This window comes from Phragmites australis, chromosome 13 (genome assembly GCF_958298935.1).
Source record: "Phragmites australis chromosome 13, lpPhrAust1.1, whole genome shotgun sequence".
In the NCBI taxonomy this organism is placed as follows: Eukaryota; Viridiplantae; Streptophyta; class Magnoliopsida; order Poales; family Poaceae; genus Phragmites; species Phragmites australis.
This window is the reverse complement of record NC_084933.1, coordinates 30165302-30184651: the sequence shown is the minus strand read 5'-3', so window position 1 is coordinate 30184651 and position 19350 is coordinate 30165302. Positions and strand designations below refer to the sequence as shown.

General features: G+C 46.4%; 1 protein-coding gene across 1 annotated transcript; it reads right to left on the bottom strand.

Annotated features, from left to right (window-relative positions):
- On the bottom strand, positions 1 to 1129 carry LOC133888934 (uncharacterized). Its single transcript, XM_062329332.1, has one exon. It carries the CDS (start codon positions 900 to 902, stop codon positions 225 to 227), a length of 678 nt encoding a protein of 225 aa, XP_062185316.1. The 5' UTR covers positions 903 to 1129; the 3' UTR covers positions 1 to 224.
- Positions 1130 to 19350: the final 18221 nt, after the last annotated feature.

Genomic DNA, 19350 nt, shown 5'->3' with positions numbered 1-19350 from the left:
CCTGGCAAAGAGTTGCACAATTAATGGATCGAGTAGTGTTACAGACAGAACAATACCAAAAAATCTCATCGATCAATTTCTACTACCATCCTAGCTGTTAAACAATCAGCACAGCTGCTGCTGCCGCCGCCGTCGTGGCGCTACAACGTACGTCCCTGCCCAGCTGCCCATAGGGCCGTCGCCGTTGTGGCGCCGCCATTACGTAGAGCACGGGAGCACGACCTTTACTCCGGTTCAACGGCGCTTGCCGTGGGAGCACGTGCACGCACGGTCTTCTCGGCCGCCATCTCGGCCGCGGGCCGCTTTCGCCTCTTTTTTTTTTTTCCCCCCCCGCCTCCGGAGGACCAGCGCTGCCGCGATCGACTTGCATGCATGCACACATGTTGCAGAATTCGAATGAACCACCGGTTCACCAAAGCTCGCCAATGGACAGGGCTGACTAGGCTTTGATTCGGTTGGCGGCTGGCTATTGATGGATCACCAGACGAGATCTCCACGGGCATCCTCTGCAGCAGCGGCCACGAGTCGCCGAGCCAGCGCCGCGTGACGGCCGGCCCGCAGAAGCAGGAGGAGGCCGAGGAGGACGAAGACACGCGGCGGAGGACGTCGAGGAGGTGGTCCTCGTCGCAGGGGAGCGCGACGGGGCCTGGGGTGGCTGGGAAGCCGTACTCCTCCTCCGCCTGCCGCAGTAGCTCCCGGAACGCCGGGTGGTTCAGGTGCGCCAGCCGCACCACGAACCGCCTCGAGCCGCTGCCCGCCTCGACGCTCACCGCCACGTGCCCCGCCGGCACCGGGGCCTCGTTGTTGCTGGAGCGCGAGGCCTCCGCGGCGCGGGAGCGCCACCGCCTCACGGTGCGACGCAACCAGATGAGCGACGGGATGGTGATCACGACCTTGCACATGCTTGACTACGCGAATTGGGTCGAAGAAGCGACGATGGAATGGACGAGCCACGAGTGAGCGGTTTGCTTTGCTGTGGCTAGCGCCGCTCTTGGCTCGGGAGTTGGGGCTTGCGGGTGTGGAGTTGGGCGGGATGGGGTGGGCGATATATAGCGGTCGCGTTGGGCATCGACCACCGGAGTTCGGCAAAAATTGCAGGAACGACATCGCGGTGCGTCGCCTTTGGTGTGTGGAGCTATGCCGTGCCGTACCGTGCCGAGCCGTGCGTGCACCGGGACACGGTTGTGATCCGCAGGTGAGGCAGTCGATGCTGTGGGGGCGGTAACTGGTAAGCGGTTTGTGTCGTTTTCTCGGCGCTGCTGCTTGCCATGCCTAGTAGTCTAGGTACTGATCGGTGAAAGAGTTGTGATGTTTACAGCTAGCTCTCTTTCACAGGTCCCGTGTTCTTTTTTTTTTTATTTATTTACATCACTGTGATGACAATGTGTCAATGTGATCGAGAATGTGATGTGTTTATTCGCATGAGTTCTCACTCATTTGGCTTGAACGTCCCCAGTACTAGCCTGATTTGTACTGTAGACGACAAGGGCGGAAGCAGCCTTATGGCATGCTCCGCTAGCAGCGAACAGAGGACACTGTGGAGGAAGCTTGCTGATTGTGCTATATGTTTTCGTGCCAACTCAGAGGCATGGGTGCACATTCTCCTACTTCCTCTAGTTTCCCTAAGTCAAACCGATTTTTTTTCAATAACAGTATTTTTTGGAAAATTATAAAAATAATAGTTAAATTCACAAAAATCAAGAATAGCTGCATGTCGGTACTCCGCGTGGCACTATGCCAAGAGGGTTGTCAGCACTTTCCTAGTCCCACAGACGATATTAAAACAACATAACTTTTTGATATTATCTTAGATAGGGATAATATTTATATGAAAAATATAGTTCTCGATGAGATTTATAACTTTCTAGTTGAACATTTTTTTTATTTGAATCCGTTTAGATGCTCAAAAAATAGTTATACATTTTAGATATGAAAAACTAGATTTGAAACTTCTGGCCAACTTTTGCGTATCTAAACGGATTTGAATAGAAAAATGTTCAATTAGAAAGTTATAGATATCGTCGAGAAATATAATTTTTTATAAATATAATCTCCATCTAAAAATATATCAAAAATTATAATTTTTTATTTAAATATCATTTACAGAACATATGACATGTTGTCACGCAGAATGGTAACAGGCACCTAAACTCACTACCCACGTACCAATAGGTCTCCGGACCCACTGCCACATATGAAGTCAGCACACTGCATGCTGATAAATTTCTTGTCGGCACTCCGCTTAACGACAAGTAACTAGTGTTGTAATTTTGTGAATTTAGCTATTATTTTTTTATTTTTAATAAAAATATTATTAAAAAACCCTCATTCAAACCTATGTGGTCCTTTCTTAGATCTGCACTCATTTTGTTATCCTCACACATTTATACCGTTAAAAGTTTGCCATAGTCCGTAGAAATCCTTGGCTCTACCACTAGTAAGGGAGGACGCTATATGGCTATTTCACTAGATTCGAACCCAAATTGTTCCATAGAAGATTTCAAGCTAATATATAGTGATATGCATCTGAACTTTTGTGGCAGAAAAGTTGTATTTCCGAGCAACTCTGTAAGTTTTTTTTTTTTTAAACTTGCGAATAGAGTCCAGTTGGCACTAAACACCATGGAGACATTGCTTTTGAGTTTTCAGCCTACTTTAGGACAAACCTTTGTATCAGTTCTGAGCTGCTTCGCGTTCCTTGCCCGGAACTTCGTCGCCCCAGCGGGCAGACCACGAAACCGAAATCCTGCAAAGCGCGTAGCTCACCGGACACCGGCAGCAGACGTGGTGCATCTCCAGCCGAGCCCCTCTCGACTGTCACGCATTATAGCTCTCTACTCCAACTCGGCATGGCATCGTGCGTCTGTTCACTGCACCGAACGCAAAAGCACTCCCAAATTCAGGCAATCATGCCGAGCGCCAACGGGAGACGTCACCCCGGTTGATCGATATCTCCGTGCTACAAATTTGCAACGCATGATAGAATGCAAATGCAGGCATGGTGCATGCGTCTCGTATTCATTCCACGTTAGCATACATGAATCAGTTCCCAAAACTCCACATTTTCCTTCGAGTTACAGATGTGGCACGACGTGTGCTTGCATACGTACAGTCTGATCTGTCCTTGCAACGTGAACCACGTACTGGATTGGTCGTCAAAGACTCACTAGAAAGAAAGAAAGAAAGATCAAGGAGATCTGAGCCTATTCCAGTGCCGTGGTGTTAAACACAGCGTCATCATAGTGAGCTCATTAGGCCGGCGACTAGCTGGGTCAGGTGCATGTGATCCTACGATCTACGGCTTTCACGTCTCATACCGTTGAGGCCTCGCCATCAGCAACACATGTCGCGGTTCAGATCTCGAACTACATATACCCGATTCCGCCTTTCTCCATCAGCTCGATCTCGCAGCCAACAGATTGCAAGAAACCAGTGTGTGCCAGCTCGTTCAGCTCACAGTTTCCGGGGGCGCAGGCATGATCACCCACTCTTTCGGAGCCGCCAAGTTGAAAACAATGCTATCGTGGCGCGTCGCCACATCAGACGCAACTGATTCCTCTCCCACGCTTGCTAGTTGCAGCCTTATCCGAGCACGAGATAATGACTGAAATTAACAGCTACTTACATTACTGCATATCACCGAATCACAGACAATTTTTAACGTATATCACAGACGGAGAGCGAAACCGTCTATAAAAAATATATGTGATATCGAGCTTACCACATACAGATAATCACTGTCTGTAATATGACATAGCACGTACGGTTTTTAATAATAACCATATGTAATATTATTTTTAGAAAATATAATATTATCAACGTAGAAAAAGTAAAACAAAATATTTTTGCGCTTGAGCGGTTTGTTGGCATCGATCTTATGGTCTCATGCTTTGCACGTAGCTTGTTTATCATCTCACTTGTACATCATTACTAATAGCAGTAGAATATTTTATTCTTTTGAGTCTTATTGTCCAAAATTTTAGATAATTATTTAGGCATCAAAATAACTTAAAAATGAAAAGTTATAAACTACAAAGTTTTAGAACTTGTCGAAAACTGCAATTTTCATAAAAAAGTTTCTTCCACCGACTTCGTATGAATATTTTATAAATTTTCAAATATATACTACTTACGGATATTTATAAAACTCTTCTGTGTTGATCATCTAGACACAAATAGATATTTATAAAAAAATCGTCTGTGTCTACGAAAGCGATAATATATAGATGATTTTACTAGAAGATTATTTGTGTGTACACGGCTATTAGATATAGATGGTTTTTTTTATATAGAGCCATCTGTCGTCATTCAACAACACATACGATTTTTCAGAAAAATCTTTAAAAGCCATCAACACACAAATAGCTTATTAATAAAACTATCTAATGTATTCTCACTCTATTAGACGGCTAAGAATATCACAAGCATTTTTATTATCAACCGTTAATATATAATTTATCAATAATAAAATTTAAAGAATTATTGTGACGTTGGGTCTATTATTGTTGTTTTTTAGTGTCAGATAGACATTATGTTGGGCCAGCTCTGCCTTCTCAGTAGGTCTGGAAAGTTTTGCGCGGTTTCGGCGCGCACACAGATCAAGAACGGTGGACTCGATTGATGGAACAGCACCGCGGCATGGGAGCGTACTACACTAACTAACTCGCCCGTGTCACGGACGCACGGGCCGGCTATCGCGGCCGCGACGTGTGCAATGCAACTCGAGCTCGCGGGCGTGACGGCCGCGCGCGCGTACGCTTATTCGTGCAATGCATAGCCTACGCGCGAGGGCACTGCACATACGCGCACTGAATCAGGATCTTAAAAAATCTTTTATAGAAAGGTTATGTAGAGTTTGGTTCTCACGAACGCGGCCGTGCTCTCTCATAGCCACGCGGACGTGCGTACCCCTTGTCCGCGTACCTGGCTTGAGTCGCTTTCGTTTCCGGGGTGGCGGCCGCCTCGTGCGCCCCGGCCGAACCTGTGTGCATGCATGTCTGCCGGTTTTACTGCTTGGTGTGCACGGGGTAGCATCTATTACAGAACACCGATTACAAAAGCACCCCTAAAGAAAAATGAAACTACAACACAACCATTGAGAGATCCCGTTCTTTTGATTCATTTCAGATCAACCCAAACGGGCACGGCAACGCCCCGCCGGAGTTGGACGTGGAAACACACCAAGGATAGAGTCCTCCAATGGTGAGGAAACTTCACTCTTTTTCGCCACATCAGACGACCTGTCCCAAATAGATCTTGATAACGATGAACGTCAAGCTTCATGAACTGGCCAACGGTCGAATCCTCACCGCAGAAGGAGCAAATAAGCGCCACCAACTTCATCACCAGTATAGAAACCAACACCGGCAAACACACCAACGAGAGAGTATGACCCACATCCAAAATCACATACCTGCACCATAAAAACATCATACCTCTGTAAACACTTGCCATGGCTGTCGTCGGAGCTGACGTAGAAGCCAACAAACTCAATGAAAACCAGCAAGAAACACAAACCTAGTGAAAAGTCATCAAAGATGATGCCTCTCGTAAAACCTAACCCTATACTAAACAAACCACCTAAACTACCAATATAAAAACTACTAACTACCTATCTAGGGGCACCAGACGTCGATCCTCCCGCTCCCCCCGCACTCTTCGGCAACAGAAAACCTGTCAAAAGAGGGGAAACGGTCGGATCGATGTCGGAAACAAAGAAATCACTGAGCAATCGCATGTTACTCCTGTAGCTAGGGAACGATGAAAGAGTTAGGTGAACATACAGAGCCACACATTCTTTTTTTTTTTAACAATAAAAGCAGGAGTTCTACCATTCATTGAAGGAGAAGAGAAGAATTTAGTTACAGGAGTGGCTATATCGCACTGCCGTCATGTACAAAATAGTCAAAGGCCATATCACTTCCAAAAAAACACCAGGCTACATCTAAGGACCTAATGTAACTTGAAGGCGCGCTTTCTTTGAACAATGTTCTCTTTTGTGCGGTTGCACTCTGTTTTTTCTTTCTGGTTTTTCTCGTGTCTTTCTGAGAGGAACAATGCAAGGCGTTCGTGCAATATCGCGGTGGTTGCCCGGTCCGATTGGCGAACTACAGCATCTCCGCTCGTGCACGACGTTCACGATCTCGACCATGCAACCCCCCAGAATCTTTGTGAAGGAACAATGATGACGCGCGCGGCCCGTTCCAACCGAAATTTTCGCGTTCCCTTTTGGTTGCGGGATCACATCATCTAGCTTAAGAAATTATAGCAGATCTTATTTTTAGAGTAAAGTATTACTGAGCTCACTCATGTATAAACATGCATGCGTGGCAGGATACATGCATCTGTCCTTCACTCCTTCTGGTGCTTAGTTGTGCTAATTGTGACTGCCAAGTAGTCCTCCACTAGTTTTGGTTGGTGCATGGGGTGTTCGATAGATTACACACTAAGTTTATGCTCGTTAATTTACTTGCGATTCTTTTCAAATTTCAACGGGAACACGTTGCTACCTACCAGGTAAAACTGAAAAGGAAAGAAATGCCTGTGCCTGGGAGGCATCTTTTCTGTGATGTGTATGGTTTGAAATTGGCCACACGTCATAAGAATCCAGTACTACTATATGGCCATGCATAGTCATCAGCCACATGCTCCCATGCCACACAACCATTTGGCTCATCATTGTAAATTGCTGGGCATTTGGGCCACTATTCACTCAGAGTTAGCAATTGACACGTAGAGCATCTAGGAGAGGCACAGGACAAAGCTTGATTTGGTGCCGTATGATTGGCAAATTAGGCCTTATTTGGCTCATAAGCTTACATATAAATCCCCTCCTCTATGTTCCGTTCCCACCTTTTCTAATGAAAGATCGGAAGAGAGAATATCTGTTCGGTGAAGCAGTTTAGGATGGGAAAGAGACAAATATATTATTGTATTAGGAAAGGTTGATCAGTTTGAGCAATCATTCATAGTCAAACAAGAGCCGGCTAAAGACATAAATATTTTTGAATGTGCACTTCTAGGTAAGCTATCCCAAAAATAATAAGGTAAAGAATATTGAGTTATGTACAAAAGAAAATGAGTTGAATTTAGTCTCATTTCAACCACTCTGCTGTAGTGAAAGAAAGAAGAACGCCAGAAGGAATTAGAAGTTGGAAATAGCATTGATCCTTATGTAGAACTTAGGGCACGTTTGTTTCAACAAGTGTTTATAAAAAACAGTTTATAGATTATGGATTGTAAAAAAATAGATTATAAAAACTGAATTGCATAATTTATGTAAGTTGATGGAAGACAGATTGGTAGAATGTTATAATTTTAAGGTTAGATTGTTAAAAGTTGAATTGCATGGCTAAACTGAAACAAACAGAACCTTACATTGGATATTGCTCTCGTTAGCAAATCTTATTGAGCAATTTTTTAAGAACAAATATTTAACTTGGCGATTACATCATGTGTTGTTTGCTATTATTCTGCCTCTTGCAGGCTCTGGAAGGACTCATGAGACAAACCACCCCTATCCCAAATGTTCAAGCCGCGTGGCCAAGACTCCGGGGCAGAGTCATCGGGGAAGCAATGTACTTGAGAGTGGGCCAGAACAACCCACTCGCATGCAGCCTCTTAGAGAACCTCCTTCTCGCTCGCTCCCAATCTCTCAATCACCTCCTTCATCGTCACTTATAAAGGTAATTTTATGATATTAATAAGTGTATTTGACTATATGAACGGATGTAACAATCGGTATCTGTTGGATGAAACTGCGTAGGAAAGCTCGAATTGAGTATTTCTCTTAAGCTAGACTATATATTTGTATTCACCGAATCTTGCATATGAAGACGGCCTGCACGGTGATCATGACGATGCGGCGGCACGCACGGTGGTGGTACTAAGCTGAGCGGCCAGGAGTCGTCCAGGGCGCACGGCACAGCCGCACAGGCGATTCACGAGGCGATCGGTTCCCTGATCAAGAATCACTGCGGGCTAAAATGTGCTAGAAACAGACGCCATGGAAGAGACCTCTGGACCGTTCTACTACTCGCCTACGAGCGTACGTAGAACACCGGACGCCGAGCGGGGGCGAAGCATTTTCACAAACACTTGAGCGGTTGCGCCGCCGCCGCCGCTTCTCTGAGCCGGCCAAACGAGCTGTCCTCTGCTTCTTCCGTCTCGGCGGACCACCATGGCCTCCGGCATCCGAGCCTGAGGAGGAAGTCGCCTTCTGCAATGCGGCTAATCTAGGCCAACCGGTCGGTAGTTGAAATAATGACCACCCTTGGGTCGAAACAAACGCCCACACCGCTTCACGGTGCAGCTCGCCGGACCGCCGCCGCACTCCGACAATGTTTAATTAACTTCCCTCCCCTTCCTCCTAGAGGCCCCGCAGCCACCAGCTTGCAACGACCAAGATAGGGTGGTCAAGTGCCCCGAGGGTTGGTGGTCGGTGTTCATGCAGTCTCGAATGAGATCGAAGAGATAAAAATGTAGCAGATAAAGCTCCTGCAGAGCTCAAGCTGATAAGTATGCCGATCCTTATGCAGGTGTACTGTCTGCCTTGTTGTACATACGTTAAAAAAAATTGATTCTTTCTGATTTGGCCTTCTACGATAGGTGTCGTTGCAGAGGACGACAAAGCGTAGTGGTGAACTGGTGAGCGATTAAACATTTCAGCATGGTATCCTAATGTTACGAGGTTCTATTTGTTCCCCATGAAATTTCAGATGAAGATAAAAACGTAGCAGATAAAGCTCCTGCAGAGTTCAAACTGTCTGCTCTGTAGTACGTACGTTAAAAAAATTGTTTATTTCTGTTTTGGCCTTTCTCTCTACGATAGTTGCCATTTCAGAGGGAAAACAAGCGTAGTTTAGCGATTAAACATGTCAGCATGATATCCTATTGTTACGAGGATTGAAATGTGAGGGAAAACAAGCAGAAATGTTAATGGTGAAAGAAAAAGTTCCTAAGCGTGAGATGCTAATTAACCTTTGTGCCTTGGTCGTTCGTGTTGGCCGTTGGCCGTGCTGTGCGTACACGTTCATGCATGATTACTTCGCTGACGACACTTAGAACAAACACTAAATAATCAAGGGGTGTTAGACAGTTGGTTAGGGGCAAAGGCGACCTCGGATAGGAAAGTAAGCCGTCATCACCATTCATTCATTCTCGACGTCGAAGGCAACAACCGGTGTAGACAGCAGCCAAGGGCTTAACAACGAGGAAAGAACCATTTGGTTGGTTCAGTTCGTTTCAGAAAACTGGAGATCCAGCCTGAAAAGGCAAAGGCTGACGCTTATTTTTTTGCCGAGACCTTTTGTTAAACTTTCACCGACCGGTATGGGCGATGATCATCTAGGCTTGGACTTTGTGGTGGGTAGCTACTAAGATCATCCCAACTATATTTTCTTCATTTCGTTTCCTTCATGATTCCCTTCTCCATTCCCATTCATTTTATTTTCTCTTATCTCCAACAGCTTCATTTCGAGAGGAATCGCGAAAGAAAAGGAGAGAGAATCCCGTTCTGAAAGGAATGACCATGCGAATCACATCGTGAAAGGAACCGTAAAGGAATTTTAGCCCACGAAAGGAATCCGTTGGAGCTGGCCTAAGACCACTCCCAGTGCTCCACCATCACTAGTGCCTTAAACATTTAAGAGGGTGCTATATAGGCAAAAATATGATGTGACAACTAAATTAAAGAGGAGAGATGAGCAGCTAATGTCTTTCCGAAGAAACAAGCCAGTCGTGAAATCCAACACTGAAGACATCACATGTAGCCACGTTGGAGCGCCACGGTTTCCTCTTCACTAGCTCCCGCAGATCCGCTGCTCCATCCAGCGGTCTTCCATGCCATCGTCCATTCTTCACCCTATCACGAGCCCCCTGTCGCAGAGCCAGGAGATCCTCCGCCACTGATGCCGGGAGAAGCTCCATCGCCGGCCCTAGAAGAAGCTCCTCCGCCACCACCGGTTGAAGATCGACACCGTTGCAGTCCTGATTCACATGGGTGGTCGGGAGAAAAAACGTCGAGATCGCGAGAAAGCATCTCCTCCGCTACCTGCTCGGCCACCGGCACCATCGCAACCTCAAATCACTTCTAGCTAAGGGCCTGTCGGTGAATCAGGAACCGGGGGTCCCCGAATCCCGAGGCCAGGTCAGCAATCTGCCACGTGGCGCCATCCCGTAGAGTTTCCCCCGCGAGGTAAAAAAGATTAAGTCCCGGGAGAGGGCGCTCGGGGCCACAGTCAGTGGCCCCCGAGTACTAAAGTTCCCCGATGATCTGCGAAGTCTAAGTGCCGGGAAGAAAGTGCTCGGGAAGGTGTACGGTGACCCCCGAGCACCTGAGTCCCCCGACGACCAGGAAGGCTAAGTACCGGGAGAAGTGTACCTAGGGCCGCGAGCGGTGGCCCCCTGGACGCCCAAGTATCCTGAGGACCCGCTGAAGGAAGTTCCGGGAGAGAGTACTCGGGGAGGTGAATAGTGACCCCCGAGTACTCGGTTCCCCGAGGACCAAGAAGGGTATTCTCGGGAGAGAGTGCTCGGGGAGATGAACAGTACCCCCGAGCACTCGGTTCCCCGACGACTCAAAAAGCCCCCTGACAGTGGCCCCAACAGGGGTCCGCTGATGAGGTGTTGGCCAGTCAGAGGCCTGAGGCTGCATTTAAGAGCGCGTGTGGCCTGTCACCTCCAACTGCTCCCGCCACGCTCGGTGTCAGTTCCTGCCATATTTTGGTAGAAGGGCGTGGGGTCATTAAATGCATGGGTCACATCCCGTGCCATCCGGTCCGTCTCGGGATAGCGTCGTGAGGGCCGAGGCGTTCCGTCTGCCGTGCTGCTGTGACAAGAAAACAAGACAGGGAGGGCACGCCGGGCCGCTCTGTGGCTGCCCGGTGGGCCCTCTCCACGGCGCCTGTTGCAAGGGAAAAGGGAAAAGAGGAAAGAGGCGGAAAACAGAAGGAAGTTTGAAGTGAGAAGAGAAGATCGAGAGCACCCAAGGCCAGCAGATACACACAGACCGAAGAACAAGGAGCCCCAGGCTCTAAGATAGATAAACATTCTTGTAACTAGCAACATCCTTAAGGGACTTTCTTAAGGCATTTATAGTATCCACACAGGAGTAGGGTGCTACACTCCCGTGCGGCCCAAACTTGTCTAAACGCCGGTGCATTTACTTCGTTCCGCACTAGGTCACTCCACCCCGCCGGCCATTGCATTCATACCCATTTATTTCTCCGGCGAACATATTCAGGATCATCTCCCGGCAGAATCTCTAAAAAGGGGTCCCTCAGGATCCCTGCGACAGGAGTTAATCCTCCGATAGGGCCCGACACTAATTTTTTGTTGAGTTTGCAGGGATACGTTTGTGATTGAGATTCATTACAATATGAGTATAGCATGAATTTGAGAATGCAGGAACATATGAGTATAGCATCGATAAAACAATACATTTGTTATTGAGATACAGTAGTATACTTCAGTTCATGTGTGAGTATAGCATGAATTTGAGAATGCAGGAACAAAAGAGTATAGCATCAATAAAACAATGCATTTGTGTTGAGATACAGTAGTTCAGAACACATGATTGGTTTTCATAATATGTTCCTATCAGTTATACAGGACACTCTTACTATTTCTTAAATTTGTGATATGTAGCTTATATGCATTCACTGACTGTTATTTTGATGTTTAGATCAACTAGGAAATTATATATTTTAACCGTGGCTATATATGTTGGTTGACAAAGCAATGGTATGTAGGACCTAATTGTTCTTTCTAGTTTGCATCTCTGAATTGTTTACCAAAATGGATTTTTACAATAATTGCTCCAACATGAAATAGTTAGGCATATTTGTGCTTGATATGCAAATTGATCCATCAAAACAGAACTATTATGACCGTTGATTTTATATCTTATCTTGATTAGGGTCCCATTGTATTATTCCAGGGTTCATCCACTAGGTGGTTTCATGAATTACTTACAACAGCCACAATTTCCATCCAGTAAAGCAGCTAATACATTGGAGAATTTCCATTTCGTTGGAGTTCCAAAGTCCTTTGCAGCATTCTCACCACCGCAAACTCCAACAGTACATTCACATATGCAAATTGATCCATCCGAGCAAAATGAAAAAAAAAAACACCATCAACATTGAGGATGCGGACAATGTTGATATTGGTAGGACTGGGAAGAGATTAAACTATACACCGGAAGAAGATGTTAGATTGGTAATGCATCACTTGTTTCAATTTTGAAAGATTGAGTATACAATATAATTCAGTTTTCATGTTAACAGTTTGCTTCTTTTACAATTTGTAGGTCAGTGCTTAGGTTAACAATTCGACAGACCCAATTTTGGAGAGATATAACTTAAGTGTACAACAGCACCACCCCCAACAGATCGCAAAAGAGAAGTAAAACAACTAAAGCTCCGTTGGCAGTGCATTAAGACAACAATCAATGAATTCAATGGTTGTTTCCGGTGGGGAAGGAGAAAAGGGAGGTGGCTAATAGGAAGGGGAGTCCGGTCGGGGGAGAAAGATGGGTGCCAGCCTGGAGAGGAGGGAGCTGAAGAGGGTTGAGGTGGCGCCGGAGAGAAGGACAACATGGGTGATGGAGAGCTCGACGGTGGGCTTCTTCGTGCGTGCGCAGGAGAGAGGGAAGAGAGACTGACCGGGGCGAAGACTCTACAGTGGTGGCAGCCTGAGGTGTGAGCGAGCACGACAACAAAGCGAAGAAGGGAGGTGGCGCCGCAGGAGGCTACGGTGGCGGTTGGCGAGCAACGGCGCGCGAGCGAGAACGTCTGCGAGGCATGACCGAAAGTGGGAGGCCATCAGTGTGGAGGGCGCATGGGCGTGACTAGGACGATTTGCGTGAGGGCTGCGGTGGTCACTGCCGAGCAGCGTGGCGCGTGCTCGGCTCGACGCACTGGTGCTACGGCTGAAACGACACGAAGGGGCGGAGAGGGGAGGCAGTGGTGCTTTACTGTGGACAGATGTTGACGGTCGAAGGTGGTTGAGCACGGCGAGCCTCGAGCGAATGGTGCCTCGGCAACAGCGGCAGTGCGCACGACTGTTAATGGCCGTGCAGAGGAGCCGCGGTCTCGGGACGGTGGCTCGCGGCTGGATAGCGCGATGAAGCGCGTACCAGCGCGGCGCAGCAGAGGGATCCGACTTGGGATGGCACACGGCGTGCGTGCGAGTTGATGCTGCGTGCTCGGTCATGGATGATGGTGTGTGTGATGCATGTATTCCCGTGTGTGTGCTGTGATTGTGCAGGGGAGAGGGAGAGGAGCAGAGGTGCTGCTACTGATGCTATGCTTGTGTTGTGCGTGTGTGCTCTATGTTTGTATGGTGTGGAGAGGAGTTCCTTGCAGGTGAAGGAAGGGGAGAGGAGAGGGGAAAATGGCTTTGGCTGCCAGTGGAAATATCAGTGGAGGGCATGGGCTGCCTTGGTCGGTTATCACACAGAGAGAGAGCAGGCATGGGAGCGATGTGGGCGTGAGAGAGTTGGCTGGTGGTGTGACTTTGGCCTATAGAAGAGAAGAGAGAGAGAGCAACAAGGTATGAGAGAAGGTGGCTGGTGTAGTTGAATAGAGAGATAGTAGTGAGATGAGAGAGTAGGGGAGTGAAAAGATCCGAGAGAGATAAATGAGAGAGATAGTATTTGAATGTTAAATAGAATGTGTGATAATTCAAATAGTTGTATTTGAATTTGAATTGAATTTCTCATCTTTCTCTCTCAGTACAACACGTATCATCATCTTTCTCTCTTCAGCATGCGCCAACTTTTAAATAAAAGAAGAAGAATATAAATCAGAATCTTACGAGAATCAAGAAACAAGAACGTAGAATTTTCTTGCGTGGAAATCGCGACTGTCGCCTTGCGCACCGCAACTTGCGACGCTAGTTGTCCGTGTTCGTGTGCTTGTTCTCGTTCATTGGCCGATCTACCAATCCCGGAATTCATGGGGGAATGGTACTTCTCGTAGTACTAGTACTTCACTATGGAACGAAACACCGGCGATCGAGTGGCATCGCATCGGAATCAGGTTTGGTGTCTGCACGAGTGAGTTTCATCACACTTTACACGTCCATGGCCAATCGATCGGAACAGGAGATGCTGTCCTGATCCACGCGTGCGCACAGCAACTCGATGATTTGTTGTTGCCGGTATTCTCTGCCTTCTGGTGGGTCGACAGCAGCATGGAAGCGAGAAAGACGAAGTTAACTTTTTCCTCGATCTGCTGAGGTATGAGGGTATCCGGTATCCATGCATGAGATCGAGGTACGTACGAAGGTGTACGACGAAATAGCAACCGTGCAATGGTCTGTCCCACTGATTTACTAGTACTTCGTATATATATATTCCTGGAACAACAATCTCAACATCGTAACGTGTTCTTTTCCTCTTTTGGTGAGAAGGGAACGTACGATGCGAGTTTTGTTCGTAGCAATGCCTTGTTCGTAATGGGAGATGTCGACCTAACAACCAAAACAAAACTCCAGCCAGGTCGTGAACAACCATGGTTATTCGTTAACGGAAACTCCACGGCACATTAGCATCTGTATGATCTGTTGCGTAATGGTAGGAGATGTGGACTTGACAACCAGAAAAATGGGTTCCATATACTGCGCATCTCATATCACGGATCTTCGTCCTTACTTCCTGCTCCCTGCCTCCCCGAGAAGACGTGTCATCGTTGTCCAGTGTCTGCACACAAACCGGCACTGGGTACCCGTTAACCTCTCAGCTCAAGGAAATTCACTTCACACATGCATGCACCGGCAGATTAGATAGATAACTAGATATATAAGTAGATAGTACTCCAACGTTGCCAATACAGTACTGGAAACTGGACCGGGGCACGAACCAGGGTACCACATCGTGCATGAGAGGCATGCGATGCCCGGCAAAGTAGAGTGGGCCGCGCGGCGAACGTGCCACACCAACCGGCCGGACCAGTAACCGGACCGAGCCGATTGCGCGCAGATTTGCCGTATCGTCCCCGCGCCGCCTGCGCATTAATTTAGGCGCTCCGCGAGCGAGTAAAATACTAGTACTCCTGCTGCGGCCGGAGCCGCGCCCACCCCACGGCGGCAGCGGCACATGGGTGGAGGCCGTTCGCTTGCCGCCGTGCGCGCCGATCGAGCAAGGAAAGGATACCGCCCCGGCCGCGCACGCCGCTTGGCTCGCGACGGCTCAACGGCCGCCACGTACGTCTTCGCCCCGTCGCCGCGCGCGGGGCCTGCGTTGCGTCGCGGTCCACTGCACTTGGCCGAGCGCAGCGTTACTCGTATCGAGTGCGCCAATCGTGGAGTCCGCGGTCGGTCGGTGGGGGCGCGTCCGTTTCGGTTGACCGGTACTAGCTCTCTAATGAAAGGAAATACTATAAGATCATTTAACAAAGGATTTTTATAAAATCTTGATTTATATCATCTTTTTTTATCTAACGGCTATCACGTGTAATTTAGAGTAAGAAATATAACACGTAGTATACGCAAAAAAAGTTTTTCTGTGAGATCGAGTCTTATGAAATTTACTTCCCACACTCATGGATCACAAATGCGTCGGTTACCGCTCGAAAATCACGGTAACAGCTGGATTTCAAAATTGATGTAATGAATTTTGAGCCTATTCTCTCTAAATTTTACGCGGTTATTATGATAACCAGCTATTATTGTGGATTTTTTTTTTGCCAAAACAAATTTGTGAACTTTGAGCTCACTTGCTCAGCTATTGGCTGGCTGCACGTCTGGTCGTACTCACCGATCCGTCCACGGTGCTTGCTGTGCTATGATGCTCTGCTCTAGTGCTCTCTACACTGATGGGAAGTTTGTATCCTTCTGCATGCTGAAGCGGCGAATTGCTACCGTTTGGCCTTTTGGGTCAGTGGCACGTGCAGCAGTACGTAGTCGCCGCTTTTGTGATACCGTTTCTTTCGTGTAGGCTCAGGGCTAGGGGTGGAAACTAGAGGTTGTAATTGCTTTGTTACGAAGCACCAAGCATGTGTTAAGGACAGTTAACTGGTATCATGCCTTTGACAAGGGATCTCACTTGACTCTTCATCCACAGATGCATGAATCAGATACAGTACTGTACTCACAAATGGATAAACAGCAGTGACGGATCCAAGATTTTAGGTAAAAGTGATCTAACTTATACGTAAATATTTTTTAATACCACAAATATAACGTGTCAACCTATAAGTATACAATTTTACTAAAAACACGATACAAATCTAAAATTTTACCAACATATAAATATGAAATTTGTGTTAAAAAGACTATCACCCATCTAAACACTATCAAAAGCGTTCTGTACCCATATGTGTCCTGCCTGCTGATGATCAGTAACGCACTCTTTTGCATCAAAGTTTCTTGATTAGGCGGCAAGCAAGATCAGGCACAGACCATGCATGTGCCAGCAAGTGACAGAGCACTATGATACAGATGAATGTACAAATATGCTCAGAAAATAATAATAAAAAAGATGGCACTACACTGCTACATATAAGAGCACAGAGAAAGAAAAAAAAAGATGGCAACCTGGCATGATGCCGGATGGCGCTGCACTGTTGTCGAGCCCAAGCCCCCCCCCCCCCACACGTTCCGTCCACGGCTTTAGCTCTTGTCGGCGCAGATGCTCTTGGGTCTTGCCATCACGGCCTCTCGCAGCAACGCCGGCGCGTTGAAAGCGTGTGGTGCCCAGAGATGGGAAATCAGGAGGGTCCGCTGCAGAATGCAGTCTGTCGCAGTCCGAGCCTCTAAGCGGACGGGAGCTAGCCGGCGATGCTTGAGGGACGGCAACAGCGAGCGGACGGGAGCCAGGTCGGCAACGCTACAGGAGGAGGAACGGCCGAGAGAATGAGGCTGAGTTGATCCGCCGATGGGCCTTGGGCCAGAGTAAAATCTTTGGGTGGTCTATGGCCCACCAGTGCCACCCTTTGAATCCGCCCCTGATAAACAGTGTGTCGCTAATAAGCTATTTGAGCATTATGCGGTAGGAAACATTTGACTGTGTGTTCGGTAGAAAACATGATCCTGAGTGAAACCTCTGCAGCTCTATCTCTTCCGGAAATGATGGTACTCCATCCGTTTCAAAATACTTGTCATTTTCTATTTAAAGTTTGACTAATAATACTTCTTAAATTAGCAAGTTAAGTAAAGTAGAAATGGTATTACTAGATTTTCCATTTAAGGTGCTATAAGCATGTTATATACATATAACCGTTTGCATATGTTTTTGTTAAAAATTGTTGGTCAAAGTTCAAATCAAAAAATCAAAATTGACAAGTATTTTGAAATGGAGAGTTCAAACCAAAAAATCAAAATTGACAAGTATTTTGAAATAGAGGTAGTATTTCAAACTAAAATAAAGTGAGCATGTCGGCAAAATTTACTCCATGCTATCTATTACTCCATCCACCATAAAATATAGGACGTATTAGAATTTAAAAAGATCAAATTTTATATTTTTTAACTAATAATGAATCAAATTACACATATATTTTAATGTAGAAAAGTTATATCAATAGACCATATTTCATAGATATTTTAATATAATATTGATTTTTAGCAATTGATAATTTATTACAAAATAAATTAATGATCAAAATATATTTTCAAAGTCTAATACATCCTATATTTTAGGACAGGAAAGTACCTAACATAATAAGCCAGGACTGACATGCAATAGCAGAACCTGAAAGGGGCTAGGTGTGAGCCTATCAGGGCGTGCCCTGAAATCTTCATGGCGATCCTTGAAAAGTGAAAACTACCACTCCGGCAAGGATTGCACGGCGCTGGCGCATAATCCGATGAGAGATCAGACAGATCAAATTCGGGCACATGTGCAGCCGGATTGACTGCCCGCCCTGCTGCGGACAGCGCCCGGTCACATGCACGAGGAGCAGAGGCCACTCCGATCGCCACCTGATCGATCGCTGATCGAACCGTAGGGAGCCACTACGCTCGGCTGCCTCATCAGAGCTTTGCCAAAAGGCCAAGGATTCGTTCTCTCTCTCAGGCATCAACACCACCGATGTGATGTGACAATGTCATTATGATGCCACTGTGTCTGCAGCGAACAGCGATGCATGATGTTGTACTGTATCGCCTGTACGTGGTTTTCTTTTCCTTCTATTTTCCTTGACAAGCAGAAGCTCAACAGTGAGCATGGTATGGGTTTCTGGTGGCCATGACATGGTCGAGCAGCATTACACGCTTGCAAAATGCCAAATTTTGTTCGACACAGCGTTACGATCCACACTAGCATCCCTGTTTCAGAAAGATCGCGAGCAGTGCGTGTCTACGTGATTTATTTTTGCATAACAGCAGCATTTCAACGTGCCTAGTATTATTCATTTCTTGAGGAAATATAATAGGGAAATAGATTATGGCCGCCGATCCCAAATGGCTCATGACATACACGCAAAAAAGGAATGCATTGAATAAGTGGAAGGAAAAAACGGGATATGCATAAGAAAGAAAGTTTGTGCACTCAATTTCTTGGTATATGGATGGGCATAAATCGATCCATGATCCACTTGTCTATCTCTATTTTGGTAGCACAAGTCTGCAAACCAATCTATGCACCTTGCACTTTGACGGTGGGATATTAAAACACTAAGCATGTGCACTTAACAGGAACTTAGAAAGGAATGCTACAGAGTACAGAAGTCAGGTTCGGATTTGCCACTGGGCAACTAGGTCATGACCCAAGTCGTAGGCTCGTAGCCTAATTGTACTAAGTAGCATAGCTACCATTTGAATTATAGTCCAAGTCGTGATCTAGCTGCACTTACGAAGAAGACAACTGATTGCCTCAGCTATTAGGCCAACCCAGCTCCGCCTTTGTACAGAGTTATTAGGAGTGACAAACTTTTGTTTATGTGCAGTGTCATTCTAAAGGCATCAATCCAATGTAAGGAACTTATAATGACATGAACATCACACGAGACCAAGTTGTTCAAGCTATCAAAGAGGTATGATCCGATTCTGAAAAGTGGAATTTGACTGTACGTCTATATCTCAATGCACTTATCCGAAAATAAGATGACATATTTATGAAAAAATACATAAGAGTATTTTTTTGAATGACCGTTGACCTAATAATACATAATAAGTGTACTCCATATGAAATTGGCCAACAGGAAAAAAAAAAGGCACAACCACAAACGAAACCAATAGCTGAAGAAGAAAAGAAAATACTACTCATATTTTGGTGTGTGTGTGTGGGGGGGGGGGGGATTATGTAATGAAAATATGAAATGGAGTGGACGAATAAAGTCCCATCACCTTCAAGCATAATTTATTCCAGGTCCACTGGACGACCGGCCCAAAGGCAGAGGCCCCCCA